Source organism: Vipera berus (genome assembly GCF_964194415.1).
Source record: "Vipera berus genome assembly, chromosome: Z".
Classification (NCBI taxonomy): domain Eukaryota; kingdom Metazoa; phylum Chordata; class Lepidosauria; order Squamata; family Viperidae; genus Vipera; species Vipera berus.
Window position 1 is genome coordinate 29597991 of NC_138205.1, and position 26942 is coordinate 29624932.

The following is a 26942-nucleotide window of genomic DNA, read 5'->3' on the forward strand; positions in this document are numbered from 1 at the left end:
CTTGGATATCAAAGAGAGGCTGGGTAAAACCCAAAGCCTTTGGACAAAAGGCTTTTGACCTCTATGTATCCCATTTTCAAAGAATTCAATGGACACACACAAAGTATTAATCAGTTGCCAGGAGGAAAAAAATAAAAACCCAAACCCGGTCTTCTTATTGTTCTAATTATGTTAGTTTGGAGAGATAATTATTAATTAGGGCACTTCTAGATAGATGGCTCCTCCACAAGAAATCAAATGGCCTTGTGAAACTATGCATTCTGATAAAAAGGAAAAAATAAAACCGGGAGGTTTAGAAGTATAATCATCTGATCAAGATATGGAGTTCATTAGCATTAGGTGATTGCTTAAGAAAGTCACAGATAATTCCTTAAGAAAAGCTTAGTCTGGAAAGACTCTGTATTCCACATTCTGGGTGTTACTGTGCTTACTTACCCGCTGTTTAATGATTTCAGTTTAATATGGATTTAATGGACAAGGCCTGCTGAATGGGATATGTGATGCTGAAGCACCAGCTGAGCAGGAAAGGAAAGGTTCTGGGAAAATCAGGTGAGCAGACAGAATGCATTGAGACATTAGTGTTGATAGGTAGGAGAAAAGATGGAAAAATGAAATTAAAAAAAGGGATGGGAATATTAAAAGTGGAAGGATCAAATGGGGGTGGGAGCTTTTGAAATATGCCATGCTGAATGCTGTTGACAGGAAAGAGGTGGTCCACACAGACTTTTTTTTATTGCTACAATATTCCTGTAGGTTTGGTTGGGTTGAGATGACAAGTAGCCCAAAGTCACCCAGTGAACTCCATTGCCAAGTAGGAACCTGATCCTTGGTGCTCCCATCCTTTGTACCATTCTTGAGATTACACCAGAGAAAGCACCATATTATCTGTAGAGTAGTGGCATGCCAGGTAGAAAGGCTAAAGCTAGCAAGATAAAACAAGATTCTAAAGACCAGAGCAGGTTGTGGGTTCTGGTGCCCTTCCCTTCAAAGACCAAGAAATAACGGGCAAGAAGTCTGTTACCAAATAAAAGTGGAAGAAAAAGACTTAAGATTTAAATTCTAGCACTATTATGTACAGCACCCTGGATTGCTGGATCTGTGATAGTTGTTCCACATTATTAGGGTATTCTATAATCTACAATAAAAGCAACATATGTACCTATAAGCCTTATCCTTTCCACTGCTATATTAGCTCTTAAATGCTGGTTGTATTGAAAGTAGTTTACAGTATTGCAGTGTCATAGGCAAGGCTCTGGGTGCAGGATCTGAAAACAAGCAGTGCTGGGCTGTTTAAGGGTGCATTGCAATATCCCTCCAACCTCTGGTTCTGTTAGAAGAACGGTGGGCTCTTAAAGGCAAAGAAGCAAAGAATGTCAGGAATTGCCTCACAGTAGACAGAAAGAGATCCTTTTGTGAATTCTGTACCTTACTCATAAAGAAAAATCTGCAGATCCTAGAAAACGTTTTCAATTTTTTTTTCTTTTTTCTTTAAAAGACATTTCTTAGCTCACTTCCCTTGTGACCCTCCCCCTCTGCCTTCCCTGGAAGCAAACGGGAATGAAGGGGACCAGAAGAAGATACTTCCTCCAGTACCTCAGCTTCCTGCTTACCCCTCACAATCTCCCTGACAGATTTGATTTCCAAGATTGTATTTTTTCCCTCCCTCCCCTACCCATTTTTTTTTCATGCAAAACTACCCCTTTGCTTTGCCCCTCACGCCCACACATTCTCCCTGGAAGAATCAACTGAAATAAAAAATATTTTTAAAAGGTGAAAATATATAGACATCAAATAAAAATTATTGGCGTGCAGGGCAGAGGGGGGTAGCAGGACACATTATTAAATTAACAGAGAACCTGTAATGGCGGTCGAAAAAGAAATTCAATTTACACAAGATTCCACAGCACAGATATACACAGAAAATACAACTCTTATATTACAATAGTCTTGGAGGAAGGGAGATCTGTGTGCCATATCAATAAAGTCCAGAGTCCTATCTCCAGTGACCGTCACAGGCTGAGGTCTACTCTTTTAAGTCAGAGCATCTTGGACATGAATTCCCCACTTTCTGCTCTCATTAAAAAAAAAGAAAAGGAAAAAAATGTGATGCTCCATCCCACCAGATAGACCCCCTATCTACTAGGACTGCTTCATGCCAGCACCAAGAGAGTTTGGATAAGCACTTCTAGTCCTCTTTCCTTCCTCCTCCTCCTCCTCCTCAGGTGTTCTCTGATCCAGAGGAACAGGGAGCTACAAAGGCAAGGCAAGAGAAGAGAAGAGAAAGAGGGAACTCTTGTTATTTGTTTACTTGTGCTGAGAAGCAGTTACGTCCAGATAGAATCTTTATATTCAGGCATCCAAATTTGAAGCTCTGTGAATCAGACCTAGGGGCAACTTACTCTTTGGGGTGGGTGTGAGTGGAGGGAGGTACACTGGCTTTGTTCCTCCTGGTTTCAATGCTCTCCCCTTGTTGAGAAGAGGGATGGGACAGGGCAGAAAAAAAAGAGAGAAAGAACTGGCCTTTGAGCAACCATCTTTTTGTCATCAGGAGGTGAAACGAGACCCCTTCATAGCAGCAACTCAAAGAAAAGGATAGGGAAAGTGCTGGCGGAACATTTAGCACCTATGGCAGGGCAGGGAAGGGGAGCTGGCCAAGATGGGTTGCTTGGTCCAATATGTGGCATATGGCAACAGGAAATAGAGGCACCCCCTCACTTCTCCTCCCCCGGCTCCCGCCAGATAGATCTGGTGGCAGAATATGGGACAGGATGCATGGGCAACCACATTTTCTCAATTCACATTCTTAGGTCCCTGCCTGGAACAAACAACAACAATAAATAGAGGCCGAGATGGAAGGCCATTTCCCTCTGCTGCTCTGGGGAAGGAGCCCCTCCTTGGCTTGAGTCCCTTGAGTTCATCATTGGCCACTGCTGCTACTAGGAAGAAGGTAGTGTGGAGGAACATGGTTGGTTGGTTAGTCGGTTGGTTAGTCGGTCTGTTCAGCATCTCCCACAAGCTTCGATATTCCTTCTTGGCAACAGTGGCAGCAGCGGCGATGGTGCTAGCGGCAGCAGCAGCAGCAGCAGCAGCAGCAGCAGCAGCAGCAGCAGCAGCAGCTCTTCATACCCTCACGTGAGCACATGATGGAGAAGGAGAGGCAGCGGCGGCGGCAGCAGCAGCAGAGGGTCTTCCTGCCCAAGGCAGGGAGGTCAGACTACTTGGGACAGCAGCTTGGAAGAAAAAGAAAAAGATTAGGGGGGGAAAGCATCTCAGGACACTTTTAACAGTTCTGAAAAGATGTTTCTTTCATTTTTGATCCTAACTTTCCCCCATAGCACACATGTAGCTCTATACTAGTGTTTCTCAACCTCAACAGTTTTAAGGTAGGTGATCCTCAGTGCCTGGAATTCCCTAGCCAGAATCCTGCACTAGGGAAGGAAACTAAGGCTAAGCCAAGGATAAACCTGATGTCCTAAGTTACGGTTGCATCGGCATTACTCAGTGCCAAACCTATGCTAGTCCTCTAAATTAGATTTTAAGTTGGGAAAACAAAACAATAAATAAAAATAAATCCTAACCCATCCTCTGATTCATTTTGCAGAAAACTTTCTTTTCCCTTTCTTTTCCGATTTATACTAGGTCATAACATAGCTGGCTGAATTATATGGTTACATTAATACATATAGGATGCTCAACCTGCCTACTAAATTAATTCATTTTCTGTGTTTTCACCCAGAACAATCAACTAGCCAACTATATTGGGTTCATACAATGGTGTAAGTTACGGAGAAATACGAGACAATGCTAATCAATGTTAGCCTGCTGTGCAATTGTGGCTGCAGGTATTTAAGTGACTTGGTTGAGTTACTGTGTGAACACAGATGGTGAGTTACATGCTCATATCCTGTGTATGAATGTTGATTTCAAAAAAAGAAAACCACATTTGGACAATACCATTATGGGGACCAACCAAAATGCTGTGAAAGAGATTGTAAGTTTTCAGTTTCTTAAGCAAAAAGTTACAAAAAATATAGAAGGGGGAAAAAGCAAAAAGTTAAGACAGGTTTTTTTTCAGCTGCAGTTGACAGCCATGTCAAGACAGAGGCTGTCAACTATATGCAACTGTTAGTGAGAGTATTACTGATGTTAAAGTACCCCTATCCTTCAGGGATAAAGTAAAATGGTTGCTACCCACAACTGTGAAAACACAAGAGTCAGTAAGTACAGATTCTGCCTGTTTCCATAGGTGAAATTCACAGGCTCCTGGCCTGGCAGAAAACAAAAATAGAAACATTTATAATTTTTGTCAAGAAAGCCAAAAAATATTTTGGGATTGTTTGCTCTATGATAAAAAAAAGTATTCCGTTTTGATCTGCAGCTTTTACTGCCTAGAATTGTATGCTTGTTTGTCACAATCATTATGATGTTGAGAAACAGTTAAATTGATTTGTTTGTTTAGAGAAAAAAATCTACATTTATTGATGATTGGAGGCCATTTTCCCCCATAAAATGAAAAAAATAATAATCTGTGATTTATGATTTTGATGATTAGATAGGATATATTATAGAAAGAAGAGTAATATGATGTAACGTAGACAGGTTAAAATATATTTGCACATATAACTGCTGTGAAGAATATCAGAAGACACTTTGTTATATCATTTTTCTTTCTTTCCTATTTTTCAATTTTTTTCCTTGCACTTTTTGCTTCTTTAATTTCTTTCCTTTTTCCTTACTGCACATTAATTTGTGTTTTATTATTTTGTTTAAAAGTTTTAATAAAAATTATATACAAAAAATGGAGTTGTGAGACAATGCAAACTGCTCTTTCCAATCAGTAACAATGACTCTTAGTGCTAAGATCCAAAATCAAGAATCCCAAGCTGCTACCCAGCAGATGGATTGAATCATTGAATTATCACAATCCATAACTACAAGACTGTGTATGCTACCATTCTCTTACTCATGACTGGCTGAGACTGGAAGGTGGCAATGAGAACCTGAAGAGTGGGAAGCAAATAATTTACAAAATTATTAGAAAAGTAAATGAAAGAATTAGCAGATTCCCATTTGTTGATTCTTCACTGAAAAGGCCGCTGATAACCAACAGCAATAGTATTAGCAGACAGCAGCACCTAATTAACTTTGGTAGAGCTTTAAAAAGCTAAGAAGAGTCAGACCTGATTAATAATTGGATGGGAGGAAATCAGAAAATCCCAGAGATATAGATTAGATCACGGACTTTAAAAATCTCAGAATACAGCAACAACAAACATGACCAGATTGATGTCAAGAAAGCAACAAATATATGTTCATATAGTCATCAAAAGTGGGCTAGATCCAATGGATTATTCTCTAATTTAAATGTGGATTCCCCTCAGTAGAAAAGAGCAATTTTTTTCATTTTGAGGCTGTATCCTTTATCTGAAAAACTGACTCACTATATTGAGATATAATAGAATCCCAATAATAATGATACATGCCAGTTATTGGGTTCCAGTTATTGCATTTTCTCACTGACAAACATTTTGCAGAAATCTTTTTTGGGATATAATAGAATCCCAATAATAATGATACATGTCAGTTATTAGGTTTCAGTTATTGCATTTTCTCACTGACAAACATTTTGCAGAAATCTTTTTGACCAGATTCCTTCTAGGTGTTTTATCTGTAAGTTGTTCAACTGGGTGTTTTTTTTAATAAAAAAGAAATATCAGAATTCAAACTATGTTAATCCATCCTTTGGCCATAGTCACACCATATGGCTGTATTTTATATTTGTAGGGTATAGCCTACCTGCTCCATCTTGGCATTAACAGGAATACGTTCTCACTGACATACTGTCTGTCCGTTGGCTACCTAATGAGTTCCCTGAGGAGAAAAGAAAGAGACAAAGGCATTCATAAATATATCCACCAGAGTTTTGAAAAATACTTCTTGATTGGCCAAAGATGCCCTGAACTGTTAATGTCTTGGCCCATGTATTAGCCAAAGGAACAGCCTCTATAGATAACATGCACCCTTGCACCTTGTGGTCTTTAGCCTGGCCATTATTGTTGACAAGTGTCATCCTTTCTTATTGTTCTGTATTAGGAAATACATGAATATGAAATATAAAAGCTAACACTGCTTTTTTAAACATTGGCTCCTCTGTGTAAACTTAAGGGGAAAAAGTAGCTCCACTCATTTGGTGTCATTGTTCAAGCAATTGGGATTGGTAGGGTCTCCAGGAACTGCTTCTTTCAACAATTAAAAGGTTGTTCATCTTATCCTAAACTGTTTTGTGCTACAAGAGTCCCACAATGGTTCTTGCCAAAGAAAGTGATGTCAACAGTATAATGCAGTCCAGATAACGAATGCCTTTTTCACAAGTACATACAACAAAATTTAAGAACCTGCAGTCTTTCAGATTGTTACTGAATCAGAATTCCCAGCAATGGCTGTGCTAGTGAAGGCTGCTGTGTGTAGTAGTACAGAGAACCACAAATTTCCCATCCCAAGATTAATTTGCTAATGAGGAAGAAATATATGTAACTGAGCAGTCTTTTCCTAACCGTAGCAAGAATTCTTTATGAATAGAAATTGAAACCGAGAGATACATCAACTCCCACAAGACAGGAATGAATGGAAAAAGCGATGAAGCTAGCAGAGATGACAAAATTGAATATTTTAATTAGAGAAAAGAATATATCCAGTCTTGTTTCTACCAGGAAACTGCTTCTGGACTTTGTGGTTGAGATAAAACAAAATAAAATCTTCACTTTGAGTTTTGCTGATTAAACTGTTGTTGTAGAAAAGTTTAGTTCTTGTTAAATTATTAAATTAAAAAGTTGAGGCTTTTCCTTTTCCTATCTTCTCACTCTCCATTTTCCTATTACTTTTGTTTTCATTTGTATTTTATAATCGCAATAAAAAAGGAGTAAGTTCCAGAAAAAGAGAACACTCTATTCCTTATTAGCTTGGGGATGGAGAGTGGGGAAAAATTAGCATACTTTCCTGACAGCAGGAAGCTTCTAGTTTTATGTTTTATTCTTTATTTTTTGTTTTTGTTTAAGCATCTTCACCAGATGGTAGCACTTAACTGTCATTGTCTGGACTTGAAAGCTAAGCAAGTCCAGGCCAGTTCAATATTTGGAGGGATGACTTCCAGAGAATCCCAGAGCTGTAAGCTAGATTGAAAAGTTGAAAATAAATTCCTGGGAGAAAAAGAAAAGAAACTATTTCTATATGATTATTAGGTAAAAACATATAGACGTGTCCACCAGGAACCAAATTTGACTTTAAGAAGACTTTATGTTTGTATTGGGTAAGCTGCCTAAAGAATATTTTGATTAATAACTGGAAATTAAAGAAACATGATTCCCCCCCCACTGTGTGCTCCAGTTCAGAACGCAGGCATAGATAGCCTAAGAGTTGTGCCTTTTATACCCTCTGGCTGCATCTTACGAAGTTGCACCCCGGGTGAGGTAATGGAGGCCACGGAGGCTGTGCGGAAATTGGCTGGCAACATCTCAGCTGAGTCAGGGCTGACACCACGGAGGTCTTTCTCCCGGAACATCTTCCGCCAAGATGGGGAACGACTGAAGGTCTTGGCACTGTCCTAGAGACAAAAGTGCAACACATATGGACAAACAGCAAAGCGTGAGGATGTCTCTCAAGCTTAGAGACTCTGGTGAAAGGAGAACTCACCTCATCCAGTCGCCGGTCTGTTCCCATGGTGATGAGGTTCCCAAATTCTTTTTCTAAGATTTGCCGAGCCTAGGTTTTTTTTAAAAAAGTAGATTGTTTTAGTCTTCCTTTCCATTCCTTTTTTGTTTTGTAAAGCACAGTGTTCCCTCTGGCCCTCCACTTTTTTCCTTTCTCCAAAAATATTAAGGAATGGAGAAAAAGGGCCTTGGAGTCCAATTGCTTGGACAATGTAATGCGACTTAGGAATATGCATTGGCAACATGGTGCCCGTGTTTCCCAGGCACTTCCAATGAAATAAAAATCAAGACAATTGAATAATGAGCAAAAGTTGCAAACATGTACGTGCTCCCCCCAACTGACCAATCACATACATCTCATAAGATGTCAGTCAAGAATTCAGAAAGAAAAAATTGGGGGATTTTGAGTTTATGACTGAGGTCAAAGAGGCTTACTTCTCATAGTAAAAGCATTAAAACCTAGAGGGTTATGGCTACACTGATAAAGGCTCTAGATTCCCTTCTTCTTCTCCTCATGGAAGCACATAGCTCATGACTGCTTGATTCTCTTCCTACCGCTATCCAACTTCCCTATGCTTACTCCTGACCTGTGTGTTTTGCGTTGGGATCTGCAGCAGCAGGGCCAAATCATTGCAATCAAAGGTGTCGTCCAGGGCCAGGAGTGCTCCGTGCACCCCGCTTTCAACTAGGTTGTTGGCAAACTCTTTCAGCCCAATCATTTGCACCCAGCACATCACACGCTCGTTGGACCACACCATCACATCTAGAAAAGGATGGGGAGGTGAAGGGAAGAGACAAGCTTAGCTACCAAATTCAGTTCTATGATCACCCACTCTAGCTATTTAATTGCCATCCCTTATTTACTTTCCCCAATTCAGATTTGTAGATTCTGCTCAATGGCAACCTTTGGTCTTATCTTTTCTCATCTATATCTACCTTTGTTTTGGCTCTGACTTTCCTCTCGTCTTCTTTCCAGTTCCTTTCGGTCATAGTTAAGACGTTTCAGGCACATGATTCCATAATGAAGGCTCACCCTTGGAAGATATATCAGAAATTACACCAGAGAAATGGCAAATGGCTCACTCTGGATCATCTATTAAATTCGTAAGTACTGGTGGAGGTGGTAAGTGCAACAGCAGTACTAATTAATGCTGGGTAGCTTGGTCATGGAGCTGGAGTTCCCATTAAATTTCCTAAAAAGAGGCATCGACTTGTTGGGGGAAGGGAGTCAAATGATGAAACGTGTGTTGCAACATTGCGACGCAAACTCTACCCCTTCTGTACATGCACCGTGATATTGCACACATGTATATAAGAGGTGGAGCTTGCATTGCAATGCCACTCTGCACATTTTGACGAAAACTCCACATTCAGCAGACACTTCTGTGAGCACTGGGTAGAAATCGAAATGCTTTCCCTCAAGTTCCAGCATTGATTGGAAGTGCAGCAGGGCAAGACTTTGGGACAAAATCCAGGCCTTCACTGAACAGAAAGATCACAAAATAGAGCAAGTTGACATACCATATTCTGAACCCAGCAATTTTATGTATATATAAGAATATATATATATATATAAGAATATATATATATATATATAAGAATATATATATATATATAAGAATATATATATATATAATATATATATATGTATATATAAGAATATATATATATATATAAGAATATATATATATATATAAGAATATATATATATATATAAGAATATATATATATATATATAAGAATATATATATATATAAGAATATATATATATATATAAGAATATATATATATATAAGAATATATATATATATATAAGAATATATATATATAAGAATATATATATATATAAGAATATATATATATATAATATATATATATATATATATAAGAATATATATATATATATATAAGAATATATATATATATATATATAAGAATATATATATATATAAGAATATATATATAAGAATATATATATATAAAAATATATATATTTAAGAATATATATGAATATATATATATATATGAATATGCGCATATATTTCTATCTAAAGAAAGTTCCCGGCAAGATCATTATATACACTGTCTACGGTACATTTCTTTACTGCACCATTGAGAATGATGTTGCTAAAAAAAACAAAACAGGATTGCAGCAGATGCCCAAGAGGATGATAAGGCTGGATCCATGTTAAGTAACTGAAGGTGTCCTGGTAAATTTTCAGTTCACATGTTGTTCATACCAAGCTTTTCCTTGAGAATTTCAGCTCTAAGTTTCTGTTTTATGGCTAAGAAGAGCAGATGATATTCAAGGCAACTTCTTCCAGCCTTAAGCTTAATATCCACATGAAACTGCAATTCCAGAATTTTTTGTAAGTGGATGAACATTAATAAATAATGTTATATTTGGTTGAAACTACATACTTCGCACACATATATGTATGCCTCACAAACATAGTGCTGTAAGTTATGTCAGTAACATGACTCTATTCCTCCACATGAAAAGCTCAAGCCATTTGCTCTTCTCACCTATGGAAACTGTCCACCATCTTGAGCTGGCCCCGTAGTTCCTTCTTGTTGAGGTGGTCCAACATCCGGGCATCAACTAGAGACTCCATGAAGTAACTGCGGTATTGAGGCAAGCCCAGGCTGGGCAGCCAATCATTTCCCACCCACTCATGGTTCATATCTCCATATGCCAGGATCTGAAAAAGCAGAAAAGGGAGACTCTGAAGGACTATATTTGTATAATGAATTTAATCCAGTCACTGAATTAGCCTATTTGGGGGATTCACAATATATAAACCATCAAGGACAGGCCAAAGTGTACATAACCAAGCTTAGTGTGCTGTTTAAATGCATCTGACCTGGTTAAGCATCTTTGCTTAACAAAACATCTGAGTGAGAAAATATGTGCTCCCTCTCCTTCCATATACTAAAGATCTGCACTGTATTGTTTCCATTTTCTTCTTCCTGCAATATTTGAGCATCTGTTATAAATCCACATATATTAATTTGCAATCTTTGCTTCAGATAATTTCAGTAACTAACCTGGCTTCCCTACTTAGCCTAAATATCTTTCTGAAACTTGGGGAAAGTCAAGGTCTCATAGGACTGCTATGAGAATAAAATGAAAAAAGACTTTAGAGTTGGTGTGTGTTTATGGCTCTCTTCCTTTACTGTGTGAACTTGCCTATGTTTTCTGTCTTGCTGTAGACACTTTCACATTAAGGCAGCCTTTTCATGGCATAACACACAGCAATTCTTTCTCCCATCTATGCTTCCTGGAAACAAGGAAGTGTAATCTAATGTATTTGGAGGGCACCAAACTGGAAAGATTTTTCCAAGGTTTCTCTTATTAGAAGTTGTCCATCATAGAATCTTTCCTTGATGGCATTCCAAGTGCAATATATCTTCCAAAAACAATTTTTCATGTTGATTCTTTTTGTATACTAGATACTGAATTAAAACTATTCCATTTCATTAATATAACATTTAGCTGTTAGCTGTTGCCTGATAAATGCTTCTTTTAAAATATTTTTGGAGAACTGCAAGATTTTTGAATTCCGTACCCTTTACTGTGGATATAAGAAATCCTAAAATGTTGCTGCTGTCTGCAATCCAGATGGTATTGACGCAAATGGACTCAGCAGCAGGCTTCAGATATTGTGCTCTATCAAATGTTGCTTGATTTTGTGCCATGTGAATCCAGTCGTCGGGGCTTGGAAACTACACTAGTTTAATACATTGAGAAAATTCCGGAATTGTTGTTTATCCAACAAATCATGTTTAAAATATGTTTTACTACTATGTAAAATCCCAACAGTGAGTCACAGTGTAAAAATGTTATGGGGTTTGTTGAACAAAGCAGAAATCTTAAATAAAAGCAGAAAAAAGCAGCCTAGTTGAGAAATTAATTTTCCAGCCAGAATCCAGTACTGAATAATTTTCTAATCTGGGATCTGATATGAAATCCCTTTTTCATGAAACTCATTTATTTTTAGTCTGAAATTTTACTATGGGAAGCAATTACTTCTAGATGGGTCACAAGCTGTGAAGGCTGTAATAACAGAAGCATAGAGGTAAGAGACCAGTGAATTCGGCCTTTGCTCAGAACAGGAATACAAGCTAAAAGCATCACAAAATAGTGTCTTGCCCAGCCTGTGCATATATCTATCCAGGGAAGGGTAATCATCAGATCCCTAAATAATTGGCTCCATTGTTGAACTGCTTTTCTTACTTGGACCTTTTCCCTTCATTCAAACAGATCCCCATCCTTCTAATTTAGAACCACTATTCCGTATCTTCACACAACAGAGAATAGAAACTTAGTCATCTTCTATGCAACAGTCCTTTAGCTACTTGAAGGATGTTATTATATTTCTTTAATCTCTCTTAGCAAGATTTAATTTCCAGGTTTTTGATCGCTTATCTTCACTTCAGTTCTCTTAATCAGTTCCAGTTTGTCCAAAACCTTCTTAAATTATAGGTATTCAAAACTTGAGGTGTAGTCAGCGAAGAATATTTTTTTCCCAATTGCCACTGAGAGGTTTCAAGACATTCTTTTCTTTATTTCCAAAACAAGAGAACTTCTTCTAGTTAATGTATGCAGCTATCCTCAGACAAGATTCTTCCTCACCTAATTATAGCTGGCCATCAAGAAACTTAGAATATATAGCAGTTGATAGATTACCATAATATGTGAAAGCAGGACAAAAAAACCGGAAGGAATCAGAAAGAATCTTATAATTGTTTTTTCTTTTCCAAGCATTGCTACAATCACTGATAACCGTAATGAAATATCAGATGTGCTTGAGTGAATAATTCTATTTAAATAAATATTTATATAGAACTTCCTGAAACAACAATACAAAAAAATATATCTGTTTAGAGCTAAAAGGAGAATTCTACAGAAGTTAGGTTATGCACTTCAGCACTTATTTAGGATCAATTTGTAAAAAGCGTGTTTATGACACATCTATTTTCTCTTCATTTTTATTCGTTTAGCTACATATAACATCCTGATTATACTATCCATTCACTTTATTAAGTGCAAGTGCTTTTAGCATCAGCCCTGCTTTTTACCATAAAAGGAAATAAATACATACAGACACATGCAAATTAAGAGAGTCAGCATGTGAATCCCGCCCATACCTGCTCCCAGCTGATTTCCTTTGTTTCCTGTATAGTGATTAAATGGAAAGCAGGAAGGAAAGTAGAAAGGAATCATTAAGAAAATCTTTAGAGGCAGTTTATTCACAAACACACATTATAGTAACTCAAAGTTAATGGAAATGTCTCGATTGTGATAAGCAATTTCCAGTCGGTCTTAAATAAATCTACACATGCAATAAAAATAGATGGGTGTAGGGTATGAATCCTATTAACATTAACCAATGGATCCAACTGCGGTCGTGTAAAAAAAGAGAGAGAGTGTGTTAAGAAACTTAGCATCACAGGGAGAGAATTGGGCTACAGTGTTTCTTCCTACTCTCTTCCAATAAAAAAGGCTCCTTCAATGTGAACCAGAATAATATTCTCCATTGATTCATTTTGCCACATCTGGAGCTCTGGTCTCCAAACAGGAGCATTTGCAGTATCCCCAAGGAAATCAGGATTAAAGGAACCAATCACAAGAGTTCAAGAAATAGTGACTACTCTACTCTACTCTACTCTATAAATTACTTATGTTACCATTCTTATTTTCAGGTAATACACGAAGCATATCATTTCAAATAGTTTCACTCAATGATAGTTTTTTTTTAATTTGGCAACCATGCAGATCCCACTGCTGTTTTTAAGGAATTCCCATGGGGACACAGAATGATAGATTAGGTCAATGTTTCTCAACCTCAGCAACTTTTAGATCTGTGAACTTCAATTCCCAGAATTCCCCAGCCAGCATGAATTTGAAATTCACAGATCTTCAAGTTGCTGAAGTTGAGAAACACTGCATTAATTCAAGATGGGGTACTAGTCAGAAAAGTCTGGCCTACATTGGATTAATGTTTATTACTAATCCTTCCAAATATAAAAGTAAACTAGAATGCTTTCACCAAGTGTTATCCCTAAGTATGGATTTCCTGCAAAACACTAACAGGAAGAAAACTGTCAACTTGGGTAGGAAAGCTACTGATGATTCCAAAGATAGTGCCATCTTATCTTCTAATCATGCATACATACAGAATCACACACAAAAAACTGCAATACAAGATCCTGGAAACAGCCACAACATGGAGCCCAACAGGAAAGGCAGCTGATTTGAGGGACAGCATCCATAACAGTCACTTACTGGCTTTGTTGTGGCTGTAAGAGATTCCATCTCTTCATGTGTCATCCACACATTTCCAGTAGACTAGCAAGAATAGCAGAGGGGGGAAAAAGAGGAAAGGAAAGAGGCAGTTATGAATCTTAACAAGTAGAGAAAGCAGAAAGCTGTCAGCTCCCCTGCTAGTCAAGACAAGGCCCAGCAAAGGGCAGTGTATAAAGAACTCATCACTTACTGTACGCGAAGTAGCAGGGGCTGAGGGACTTGTCAAGGAAACCATCTCCTGAATGGCAAGGCGCAACTTAAGCCGGTGCAAAGGATTACTGATGCCAATTTCTCGTTGGATTTCTGTATCAGACAAGTTGGCCATAATGGCACCACTTTTGACGTTGGCACGGCAGGCAGCCACATACCAGGCTGGCATGCCCACCCACAGCTGCCAGAGTAAATGGGAAGAAAAGTTAAGTAGATGCTTATGCAGCTCCAAAAGAAATCAATCCCTACCCCATGGATCTCATTTGGCCCTGGTGGAATTTCCCATGAAATTATTGTTGGTTCTTGGATGAGCAAATGTTACCCTTTAATCCACTGTCAACAGGTGGGATTTAATGTTCACTGCTTGTGCTGGGGTGGGGTTCACAGCTCCATGTTCCATGCAATCTTTAATCATGGTGAGATATTACGTGTAATAAAAAAACAAACTCTTTCTGTGAAACTTGTGGCTGCTTCAAAAAGTATTTGAAAACTGCAGCAACAAAAAGTCTCTGTTCCATTAAAGAAATCATTAACTTTTTTAGGCTCAAGCGGAAGCATGAAAAAAATAGAGACTGCTTTAATGAATAGAGAGGAAGGCAGAATTCCAAATACCCATTCACTGAATTTCAATCCAATCCAGCTCTGTGCAAGCCTTTATCCTTTGTTATTTTACGAACAGTGAAAGATGCTATGTTGACATAAGGTGCAGTTTTACATTTTTTTACAATAAAAATGCTGATTCATCATGATGTTAAAACAAATTCTTAAATAATTTTTTATGGAAAGCACAACTGGTCTTAGATGGCTTCTGCCAGGGGAAACAGCTAAACAGTTCACAGATGCATCTACCATTATTCACCTAACATCTCATATAAACTGAAGCGGGGAGTCTAATGGCTTCCTCTCCTACTAAACCAAAACTAAAAGTCAAGGTTTGATCTTGGTTTTGAATCCTTGGCTTATTTAGAATAGTGAGATTAGGGAACCTCATTTGCATATCGCAAACCATAAAAGGAATTTCTGTAATTTGCTTATGATACAGACTTCCCAGAGCCTGACTTTTCATCCACATTGATTACCTCCAGCCATGAGACAACAGTAGGTCCATCCCAGGCAGCAAAAGGCAACCCTTGTCGACAAGCTTCTTCCAACAGCTCATGCCTGGGCACAGAAAATACATAAACAGAGAGAATTAGGAGAAAAGAAATAACTTCTGAAAATCCCAAGATTGTTTTTCCTTCTGATCCTCAGTTTTCCTTTGCCTGCCCTTGCAATCCTCGACCATTAAGAAGAGAGTACATCTCGGGATGGAATGAAGAGACCAAAGGACTCTATCAGACTTTCCTACAGAGCAGTAATCTGGAGATCACCATCATCTCTATCACAGCTTGAATGCAACTCAATGTAAGATGTGGGAACAATACACAAAAACACTAAATTTCAGCAAATCCAGCAAGAAAGCTGGGAGCCTGTTAAGGAAACTGGGTGAAGCTAGACAACCTGCACAACAAACATCCAACTTAACGTCTGATCTAATAGCCTCTCAAGTCGAGCTCAAAGGATGAAGGGACACCCTGCTTTCAGCCAGAAAGCGCTTTCAGCTTTTCAGCGGTTGGGCCAAATGCATTCTAAGTACTATTGTCCCTTCTCTATAAAGGAAATTGACCCTGCCATTAATAGCTGAAACATGGTAAAGCACCAGGCTTCGATGGCATTCATCCAGAATTCCTAATAAAACACCAGGAGGCACAGAGGGAATTGGATTGGTAAATTCCTCTCAGATGTAGTTTTCAATGGCTGCCTCCCAGCAGAATTTTAAAAAACTAAAACAGTATCACTTCTAAAACATGATAAACCACAAGACTGAGTTGAAAGTTCCTGCCCGATTGTCCTTTTCATCTCCTGCTACAAACTCCTGGAAAGATGAATTATAAACAGGATAGTACTATAACAGATGAACATCTGCCTGTGGAACAAGCTGGCTTCCTACAAAAGCAGAGTTGTGTGAATCAGGTGCTAAGCCTAATATGCTATACTGAAGCAGGACTCCAACGAGATCTGAAAACCACGGGCATCTCCATAGACCTAACTGCGGTGTGCAATCCACATTGGAAGGACAGGTTGTTATACAAACTGTGCCGTATTATGCTCTGCAAAAGTCTCTGTCGACTAATAACATGCTTACTGATAGGTCCTTTCATATAATAATGGGGGACAATATAAGTAAGGTAAAATTAAACCATGGTCTCCCACAAGGCTCTGTAGTGGCACCTATTCAACTTCTCTATATATCAGATATGCCAGAGACAAGGGGATGCAAATTTGGATATGCTGATTACTTGGCCATAGCAGTACAAGAAAAAGACAGCCTCTGTCCAAAGAGCGTAAATTTTTTGGAAAGTTATTCTGATTGGAGGCTCACTCCTAGCACTAGCAAAACAGTAACAACATCCTTCCACCTTAACAAACTAGCATATGAAGCCCCAAAGTCTATTTAAATAGCTTACTCCCCTATAGTCCCTATCCAAAGGCTCTTGGAATAACATTGGACTGGACTCTCTCCTATAAGGTACATCTAGAGAATATGGTAGAAAAAAAATCAATACTAGGAACAGTATACTTCAGAAATTATGTGGAACTAAATGGGGAGCTTCAGCTGCCACCCCCCCTCAGCACTAGAACTGGTCTGCTCCACAGAAGAATATTGTGCTCCTGTACAGCTTAACAGCTGCCATACCAGTAAGTTAGACGCCAGACTCAATGACACCATGAGGATTATAAACAGATGTATTAAAGCCACTCTGACTTGCTGGCTTCCTCTTTTGAGCCATATTTCACTGCCAGCTGTACGAAGCCAAGGTGAACTAGTGAGAGAATACAGAAAAATTATGAACAAGTCACTCCTACCGGTGCATGCTGACCTTCCTCATTTATCAGCAGGAAGACTCAAGCCCCCACTGGCACTTGCACAATATCTACTCAATAAATTTAACACCGATTACCAATGGAAAGCCAAATGGGTTCCTGAGCATCCAAACATAGGAAGACATTTAAATGACTCTACAAAAAAGGTACCAGGGTTTGAACTACCACATCAGCAATGGACAACCCTGAGTAGGATTCATACCTCACATGGCATCTGCCAGGACTTGCTGTATAAATGGGGGCATAGCATCCTCCCCTTGGTGTGATTGCAGGGTCCCACATCAAACTGTAGATCACACTCTGAACAGCTATAATGCTGAGGGCATATACTGCTCCAGTATATGATTTTTTTTTTCATATAAGCAATGCTGCACTTCAATAGTTAGATTACCTAAACATTGGTATTTGGATATAATCTTTTTAACATTTATATTTTATTGTGATTTATTAATCTAGGTGAAATGTTATATACATTGCAAGACTATGCATGATATACCATGTGCTAGATATGTGCTAGATATACCATGTGCTAGATGCCTGCATAACAACCAACTTAATATTCAATATTATAATTCTACAGATTGCTATTCCCATTTTGCTAATGTGGGGCTGGTCAAAGAGCAGTACTACTTCCTCCAGCTACCACCCAGTGACTTCACAAGCGAAGCTGGATTTGGAGTCTTGCAGGTGCAAATCTATGTAATTTGTATCAGTCCTCCTTTTCATCCCTGTTCTTACTTCTTTTTGTTCCTACGGTCCTTGTCCACAGGTCCTGAGAGTTTGGAAAGGCCCAGGGGGTCTGCAGGTGACATCTCATCAGATGGTGTCCCAGCTGTCAAGAAAGATGGGCAATTAAACAGGGAGAAAAGAAACACATCATGGCCCCCATTAACTGTCTTTAGTTTCAAGAGGGAATTCCTATACAGATACTTCTCTCCATGTGTTGAAAATCACAGACTGGAAATAGCAGAGAAGAATCTTTTTGGGCAGCATCCATGTTGCTCATCCCAGTAAGATCAGCACAACCAAAAGTTAAAGGGAGCTGAGGGCAGGGTTCTCAAGAAAGACAAGAGGGTTTCTCTCCCCCCCACCCCCCCCCCCCAATTGTTACAGAGTGTGTTTGGCAAGAGACAGAAAAGCCAAATTGTGAACAGTCTTTCTGAACTTGATGTGCTCCAGATGTGCTGGATTACAATTCCAAACAGAGGCCTTGGTCACAGGGACATAGATATAGAATTACATTTACAGGAAAGGACTGGGGCTTGTTCTGGGAGAAAAAAAAGATCAATCTGAGTCTGTGGGTGGGGAAAGCATACCAAGTGAGGGGGACTCACGGCCCAACTGCCCCAGCCTCCCTTTCTCTTTCTTGCCGAAGAGACGCCCGATGGAAGATTTGATGCTTTTTTTCTTGGTGGACTTGTGTAGGGAATCCTGACTGCTATTCGTGCCATCTGTCCCCAGACTGTGACAAAGGAAAGAATCAGAGTTAGAAGTACTATTTGGATGGCGTAAGAAAAAGGACAGCAATAAGTTGTCCGAATATTAAAATTGCCTCCTGGATTGGGTTGGTATTACATACTAATCTAAGACAAAATAGTTAGGTTAGTGTGCTTGGAGACCCAACTAAGATCTAAACATATAGCATGACATCATAACCATATTTATTTATTTGGGAATAGTATGGTATATAAACTAAAATCTGCACATTAAGTGTCTTGAGTGAACTCAGACCTTAAAGTTCTGCTTTGTCTTTGTACCACACAATCTTTTACTCAAACCTGCACTTTTTAGTCTCTTTTTCTCTAGCAACTCTTTCTCTAGCAACTCTTTCTCTAGCAACTCTTTTTCTCTAGCAACCTAGTATTAGAACTTAGGGAGGCCTGTAGTAGGTCACTCAAGGATTTTCAATACCAAACCTTTAAAAAAATAAAAACTAAAACAATTTGTTTTAAAAGCCCCAAATAAGGTAGCTGAAACCATGAAAAATAGACACATAGTAATTCATGTATGAATGTATATTCCTTCCTTCCTTCCTTCAATGTATAGTTTTTATAGGTTCAATTCAAAGGTCCTGTGCAGAATTCAGTGGAATTTAAGTAGGCAGTGGAAAAACCAGAAATAGATTTTCATGTGGAATGTTGCCTGCCTACCTACCTACTTTGTGAGGAGCCTGCTTGTTCGTTTTGCCTGCTTTGTGAGGAGAGCTTTTCCCTGAGTCTAGGATCTGTCGCAGAACACTGCTGATCAAGATGCCTGGAAGAACTAAGAATCAAACTGGTGGTAAACTGTGATTTACCAAGCCAACAAGCCCTATCCCTAAGATGTCAGGAGGAACAGAGCTGCTTAAAAACAGCTGAGAAGCAGCGGCAGCAACAACGATCGACTCGGTGCCAGTGGAATAGGGGAACAACTGTCTGCCTATCCTGGGGTTTGAGACCCCTGACGAGACACCAGGAAATGCCAAGAAACATCGGAGCCACCGGAAATAGTCGAGTGGTGGTGGGGGCAATCAGTTGGGTGGCAGCATAGCAGGGAAATAACTTGACAGTCTGAAGCCCAAGATCAGCCTGGGGAACAAACTGAATTACTGACCAACCAGAGAAAGATCTAGATAGCTGTCTGACCCCTGGAAGAATTAATCAGACAGATGAGCAGCAGCTAGGGAGTTGAGTGACTTGACATAGCTAAGCAAGGAGCAAAGCTGATGGTGGATGGCCTGCAGATCAGTTGAGTAGCCTGCTGAAGAAGAGGTGAGGGTCAGCTTAAAGAGCAGTAAAGCGGCCAGCCTGAAAAACAGCTAAGAGGCTGGTTCCAAGGGCAACTGGGGCCCAAGGGACAGTGAGGCCAAGGGGCCCAAGGAACAATCAAGCAGCCAGACACATGGTAGGGAACTCACCTTCATTTTGGTTGAGCATTGCGATTCTAATAAAGCAACCGTTTTGAGCCTAGAAGTTGGAATTTAACACTTCGTCCTAATATAATTAAGCCCAGCTAGGTACATTTATAATAAATCCATCTGTCCAGGTTGTACAACTCAGCTGTGCGTCTTTTTGAGGCAGGATACCTGACTATCTGGCCTGTTCATTCCTTTCTGGCACATCCTTAAAACATAAAATGTCAGCCCCTGCACTTCATGATCTTCCTCATTTCTCACATTCCTCCCCGCAAGACCCACTAGGGTTTTGCAATTACCTGGTTCTCAGGTCCCTGCCATCTTCCAGTGCTCCAGCCTGTAGAGCTAATGCTTGAGTCATACGCTCAAGACGCATTGTACGGGGGGTTGCGGGTGTTGGGGGCTCACATAACGCTAAGGCCTTCTCCTCACAGCTTCGCATCTCTTCCTTGGCAACATGGTTCTGCCGGGAGGAGAAAATGGTACAAAAAACAATCCATTTGTCACTGTTGTCAGGTGGGGAGGAAGATGCTGCTCTCTGAGAGCTTCTCAAGTTGCACAGGAATGAAAGTCACAAACTTATCAGGGATCTAATTGTGCAATATAGTATCTCATTTTTAAATCTCCTTGTAAATTGTGGCAACACTACAGATGATTTTGATTCCTTGTTTAACAATCTCAACAAGAATTTGACAGCATTGCTCTAAAATTGGCTACTGCTGAAGTATATGAGAAAATCAGGATTTGCAGCCAGAAGACCTAAAAATTAATTCTGCAAATTAGATCATTTTATAGACTGAGCATGTATTGAGGGTACATCTTGTAAAAAAAACCTTACTAATTTAAGAAGCATAAATTTAGCCAACCCTGGACTACATTTGATCTAAAAGTAATTTAGATCAACTAACTATTTGTAAATTAGATTCCTTTATACACCTTTCTTTGATGTCCTTCAGATTATTGCAACATGATAACAAGCTCTAAGCACACATGCACAACAAGTAATTAAACAATTAAAGAAAGATTTTGTTTTCAACAAGTGACATATGCCCACAAAAAGAGAAAGCTGAGCAAAGCAAGCCAAGGGCCTATCTAACCTCTACTGTTTCTAATAATGGCCACTTTAGAGGTCAGGTAAACTTTTTTTATTGCCTTCAAATCCAATACCCTTGAAAACTGGGATTTATTCCCTAACACTTATAGCTAAATTATAAGATGGGGAAAGATCTCTGTACTCGAAGAACTGAGACTGCACTGCACAATCCCAAGTGGACAACCTGTGACATGGAGACATGGAGCCCTTGAAAAACAAAATATGTGCATCCTGGAAGTAGATAGAGTCCTGGCCAGTTTTCTACTGGATAGTTGGTGAACAAGGTCAAGGAGCCACCAGAAGTAATCTGGTATTTATTTATAATTGATAAATATATTGGCTCCATCAGAAGATAATCGGCCAACTGCTGGGGAATAGATCTACCTTCTTGTTCCTACATATCTGCAGTAGGTTGGGAAGAGGAAGAGGGATGTGAAGTGGGTAAAATATTTGATATGTGAGCAAAAGAAAGGATGTCCATATCCATGTCCATGCATTATGACCCCCTTCTCCCTTGTTCTCCGCAACAAGAATCCTGTGAGATTGAGAAACAATGACTTGGGACTCCATATCTGAAAATGGAACCTGAGTTTTTACAGGCCTAGTTGAACATCTTAACCAATACAGTACACCCTTTGGTGATTAACATCCATGTTTCTGCAATGAAACGACTGTTTAGAATGCAGGTACATGCAGTCTCCTTCCCAGACGGATTTACAATGTACCATTTTTTCTCCATCACGAGCTGGGCTGTGGGGTGCCAAGCGAGGTGTAGAATGGCCACTGCTGGGGGGAGAAGGGCTGGCAAGAGTTGAACTGGTGACAGAGGGAGGAATGGAAGTGCCTGAACGGTAGCGCCCCAAGGATCCATCCAAACTGGCACTGGTTACTCGGCTCTCAATCTCCTCTGCTCGCTGTTCGGTCGATTCTTTCTCCTCCTGGATCAGTCTTATGTAGCCAGCAAAGAAAAAATATGATAAGTCGTAGGTGATTTGGGTATTGTGTTTACACTTGCAATATAATCTACAAGCAATGCATGAAATTAAATGGAAATACTGTGCTTCATTTAGACACTGAATGTATTTCATAATCCACTTGCTATTTGCCTTTGTGATGTAGAGCAATATATAAAATAATTATAAATAATAATTGTAATATTTGTAATAACATAAGACATGTTAAAATTGCTCAAGTTGAGAAACAATTCCATATCCTATATATGTAAGGGATGTTGCTTTTGATAATCCTCTAGCACAGGGCTCAGCAACCTGAAACAGTGAAAGAGCCACTCGGAACCGGTTCCCTCACAAAAGGAAAAACTGGGAGCCGCAAAAAATGTGTGCGCATGCATGTACATGCGTGCATGTGCAGAACAGGGTTTGACTGAAGAGTGGAGCCAAGGCGAGATATGCACCTACCCTGCATATTTGAATTGATTGGTTGAACTTTTTTAGTCCCACTTTTTTTTTGACTGCACATGGCAGAGGACTGGGAGCCGCAGGAGACGGCTGAAAGAGCCGCATGCAGCTCCGGAGCTGCGGGTTGCAGACCTGTGCTCTAGCACCATCAATAAAGACACCCTTTCTTTGGATGCAATGTAAGGTGCTATCATATTACCTAAGGAAAACAGATCATTTAAAAGGAAAAAATTAGTCTGATCAGGCACTAATCAGAACTCTCGACATGGTTCTCATATAAAGATTTTCTATGCTTGGGGCATGTGCTGAAAGCACAGGGTATTGTACTTAGGGAAAGTCTTAAAATTATTAAATAGTTTCAAGAGAAAACACAAGGCACAAAAACACCTGGGTCAAGCAAGGAGTAGAGAGAGAGCTGTAATTCAGGAATAGGCATCTGCTCTATGTCTGGCTAGCTGTTAGGACAACTCACTTGATCTCTTTGTTAATGGCTTCCAGCTGCTCTTGTAGCATGATGGCCAAGGTCTGTACATCAGCCTGTCCGCTGGGAGACAGCAGATCAGCTGAGCTGAAGAGAGGATCACGTTCATCCTCATCCGAACCATCAAGCCCACCCTCAAAGGAGCCTCCAGCTGCTTGCTGAACCCTCTCCCACTCCTGAATTGGGAAAAAAAACACCTGTCAAGAAAGAAAAAAAAAGATAGTAAGGGAAAGTCTAATGCAGTGGTGGCAAACCTATGGCATGTGCCAGAGGTGGCATTCAGAGCCCTCTCTGTGGACATGCGCAACATTGCCCCAGACAAAGGGACACAGGGCCAGGCTGCTCCCCTTCCCCTCTCCGTGCATGCGGAGTCCGGGAACAGCTGCGAGAGCCGGGCTGGGAGAGGGGAACCTATAAAAGGAGCAGGTTTTGTTGGGAGAGTGAGTGAGTGGCCTTTGGAAGTGACCTGTGGTGGGTTTCAAATCATTTAACAACCGGTTCTCTGCCTCGCCTTCCCTCTGCCTTGCTTGGGGTGGGCTGCTCAGGGGAGGTCAGCTGGGGTGAGGGCAGAAGCTCCCGGTTGTGGAATTGCTGGAGGTCCCAGCTAGAGGGTACAATTGGGGGGGGGTGGGCTGCAGGAGTCTTGGACTGGGGTGGGTGCAGGAGGGTAGGGAGTCATCAGGTCCCGGCTGGGGGAATGTTAGGGAGTCTGGCTATGGGGGCAGGAGGATCGAGATGCCTTCCTGGAGGAAAGCCACCCACCCCTACCAGCTGAGCCTCTCATCCACACTGCAGTCACATAGGATTGCATAGAAGGGGGACTGAGCATGGGGCTGTGGGGGCAGCCGTCAGGGGGGAATCAGAGCCACCAACATTTCCCTTCTGCAGTGCAGCCCCATTGGCGTGGGTGCAGATGGCCCCAGGATGGCCAGAAGGGAGCCCTCACCTGGAACTGGCCCTGTCCACACAGCAGCTCTGATGGGACGGCAGCAGCTGCTGCTCCTGAGCTCCCCGAGCAGCTAACCATGCAGGGAAGCAGCAGGAAGAGGAGGGGTGTCCAGGTGTCTGGAGCTGCCTCAGCTGCTCTCTGGCTACAACCAGCCCTGCCTCAGCAGCCCGATGAGGCAGCAGATCTCGTACACTGGCTGCTCAGCCTTTGGGGCATTGGTGCCTGGGCAACATGGGGGCTGGGCAGGAGGTGGCAGTGGTGATCCTTGCATTGGCAGGCCCAGCCAGCAGCAGATCTGGAAGCAAAGCTGTGTCACCCATCCTTGCCCTGGCGGAGGCAGCGGCAGGGGAAGGCGAGCTGTGGCACACAACCACCCCTCGCCGCAGCCACCCCACATCGTCCCGCATGCACATCCCGAAGGCACATGCGGGAAGATGTGGGGCAGTAGCAGTGAAGGGTGGGCACATGCCAGATCCTGCCTTCCCCTGCCACCGCCCCCACCAGCACAAGGATGGGTGGCACAGCTTTCCTTCCAGATCAGCTGCCTGATCCCATCGGCCCCCGCACACAGAGGCCAGCGAGTGCATGGGGGCCGACGGTGTCTGTCAGTAGCCACAGCCTGCCGGCTGTCCTGCATCATGATGAACTGGCCACGGAGCCGCATCAGTGCGGGCAGAGACAGCCCCGGGATGGCCAGAAGGAAGCCCTTGTCCAGTCTGGGCCCCATCCACTTGATGGCTCTGAAGGGGCAGTTGCTGTTGCTCTGACCAGCCAACCATGCAGGGAAGCAGGAGGTGGTGGAGGGGGACCGGTGCGCGAGATCCACTACCTCATTGGGCTGCTGAGGCAGGCCGTCTGCAGCCAGCGAGCATTTGAGGCAGCTCCAGACCCCCAGCTGCCCCTCCACCTCCTCCTGCTTCCCTGCATGGTTGGCCGGTCAGAGCAGCAGCAGCAGATGCTCCCGTCACAGCCATCAAGCAGACAGGGCCTAGGCCAGGCAAGGGCTTCCTTCCGGCCATTGCCTTGTCCTGTGACAATTGGCACCCCCGCCCTACCTCACCTTGCCTCACCCCATAGGACTAGCCTCCTGCCCACCAGAGACGCCCTGGATCTCCCCCAACTCTGCCCTGACCCTGCAGGTGTCCCTCCCCATGAGCAACATCGAGGTGGCCACACCCACCCCGGCCACACCCACCCACCCTGCCGTGACCACTGCAGCCACATCAACCCAGTGGGCCACGCCCGCCCAGCACCGAGTGATAAATAACTGGGTTTTGGGTTGCAGTTTGGGCACTCGGGCTGTACAAGGTTCACCATCACTGGTCTACTCTCACCTTTCTTGGTTAGTTAATAGAAAGCAGGAATCACAAAAGGACGCTCACAAGAGCCAGAAAGCTCAGTGAATCTTAAAATGGTATTGAAGTCTCCCATCCCAAAACTGAAAACCACACTTCATGAGATGACAATTGTACAATTCCACTCTAAACTGCTTTTAGAGCATGATCGTGAACCATGACTTGCTTCATGTTATTCCATCTTGTGTACTGCAGCAATACAGAGGAATGATTTTGACCTTACTTATGACACTTTTTCACAGACTTGAAAAATCCTATCACAGTCCTGCGTGCCATCTTCTCTCATTCCCTTATTTCTCTATAAGGTTTCTCTGAATCTTTCTTAAAATTTGGTGACCAGAACTGCATGCAGTATTTGAGATTGGATTTGACTGATGCAGATTGTGATAGGAGGGCCTCTGATTTAAAATGTAAACTGTATTAATGCACCTGAAATTGCAATTATCTTTTTTTTGGCAGTTGTGTCACACTGCTGACTCACATTCAACTTGTGATCACTTATAACTCTAAGAAAGTCTTCACTTGTACATTTCATTTCTATTTCTATCTCTTGTGCATTTAGTTGTTTTTTCCCAAAGGGTAGAACTTTGTATTTGTCTGTCTTCTCCTTCCCTCTCTCCCAATGGTGGGATTCAGATATGTGAACAACCGGTTCTGTGTGTGGATGCTGCTTCCAGAAGTCCATTCTGGGCCTGGGCAACAAAAAAATAGCTACAGGTTCTGTCGAAGTGGTGCGAGCGGGCTGAATCCCACCACTGCTCTCTCCTCTCCCCCCACCTCTATTTTTTATTTCATTTTTCAGCCCACCTTTCTCACATACAAATAAAATTTTGAATGCAGCTTCTGTTTTCTAATCTATACCCTATTTTACCCCCTTTTGTATCATGTGCTAATTACGATGCATGATTCCAGTATAAGAGCTTATGAAATTTAGCAATATCGCACGAGCTTGGACATTTTGGGGAAAAAAAATCTCAGAAGGACAGGTATGTGATGCTTGAAAAGATTGACAATTCCTACTATACAGATATGAAAAATACCAATAAGGGCCACCAAGCTTCAGTAGCTAGCAACATGCCCATAAGAGACATGATTACCCTCTTCCCAATTGCCAGTATTCTTTTGCTACCCATTCCTCTGAAGTGACATCAGAAGATACTTACCAGGCATTTGTCCAGTGGCAGATGGAGTACAAGGAAAAAAGAAAGAGAATCAAAACAACAATGAGTACAGCATGGAAAATAGAAAGCAAAAGATTACAATTATTGCTATGCTCTGTGCACACTGTCCTGTAGAAGCAACAGCTACATAATTAGACTTGGTACTATCTTCTCTAGCCGTGCTACCCTTTCAATGAAGTCACTATCATTTCCTCTGGAATCTATGTCTATTTATAAATAATGCCTATCGCTGAACCATGGAAAGCTCAGTAATTCCATAGCATTCTTTCTTAATTTCCCTGTTTTAACAGCTTTAATGATTCCTTTTTCAGTTTAGTATACTTCCCTAACATCATCAGTGCCCTAACATAAATCAGCTGTTATTGGCAATGGTATTCTCTACTTAGACTAGCAACATGAAACCCCAAATCAATATCCTATA

At 41.1% G+C, this 26942-nt stretch overlaps 1 protein-coding gene across 2 annotated transcripts in view; it reads right to left on the reverse strand.

Annotated features, from left to right (window-relative positions):
- Positions 1-1862: 1862 nt before the first annotated feature.
- Positions 1863-26942, reverse strand: part of PPFIA3 (PTPRF interacting protein alpha 3) — a 61447-nt gene continuing 36367 nt past the window's right edge. The window contains exons 15-30 of one of the 2 annotated variants that reach the window (XM_081344128.1): positions 23028-23212; positions 21863-22085; positions 20344-20507; positions 18468-18613; positions 17890-17983; positions 15306-15387; positions 14207-14407; positions 13996-14058; positions 12858-12884; positions 10233-10408; positions 8643-8740; positions 8294-8469; positions 7690-7758; positions 7429-7600; positions 5797-5871; positions 1863-3230 (exon numbers count right to left, since the gene is read on the reverse strand). In XM_081344128.1, the coding sequence (XP_081200254.1) occupies positions 5813-5871; positions 7429-7600; positions 7690-7758; positions 8294-8469; positions 8643-8740; positions 10233-10408; positions 12858-12884; positions 13996-14058; positions 14207-14407; positions 15306-15387; positions 17890-17983; positions 18468-18613; positions 20344-20507; positions 21863-22085; positions 23028-23212 (1935 nt within the window). In that variant the 3' untranslated portion in view covers positions 1863-3230; positions 5797-5812. The remainder of the gene's footprint in view (positions 3231-5796; positions 5872-7428; positions 7601-7689; positions 7759-8293; positions 8470-8642; positions 8741-10232; positions 10409-12857; positions 12885-13995; positions 14059-14206; positions 14408-15305; positions 15388-17889; positions 17984-18467; positions 18614-20343; positions 20508-21862; positions 22086-23027; positions 23213-26942) is intronic. The other variant, XM_081344129.1, reaches the window with a different exon arrangement.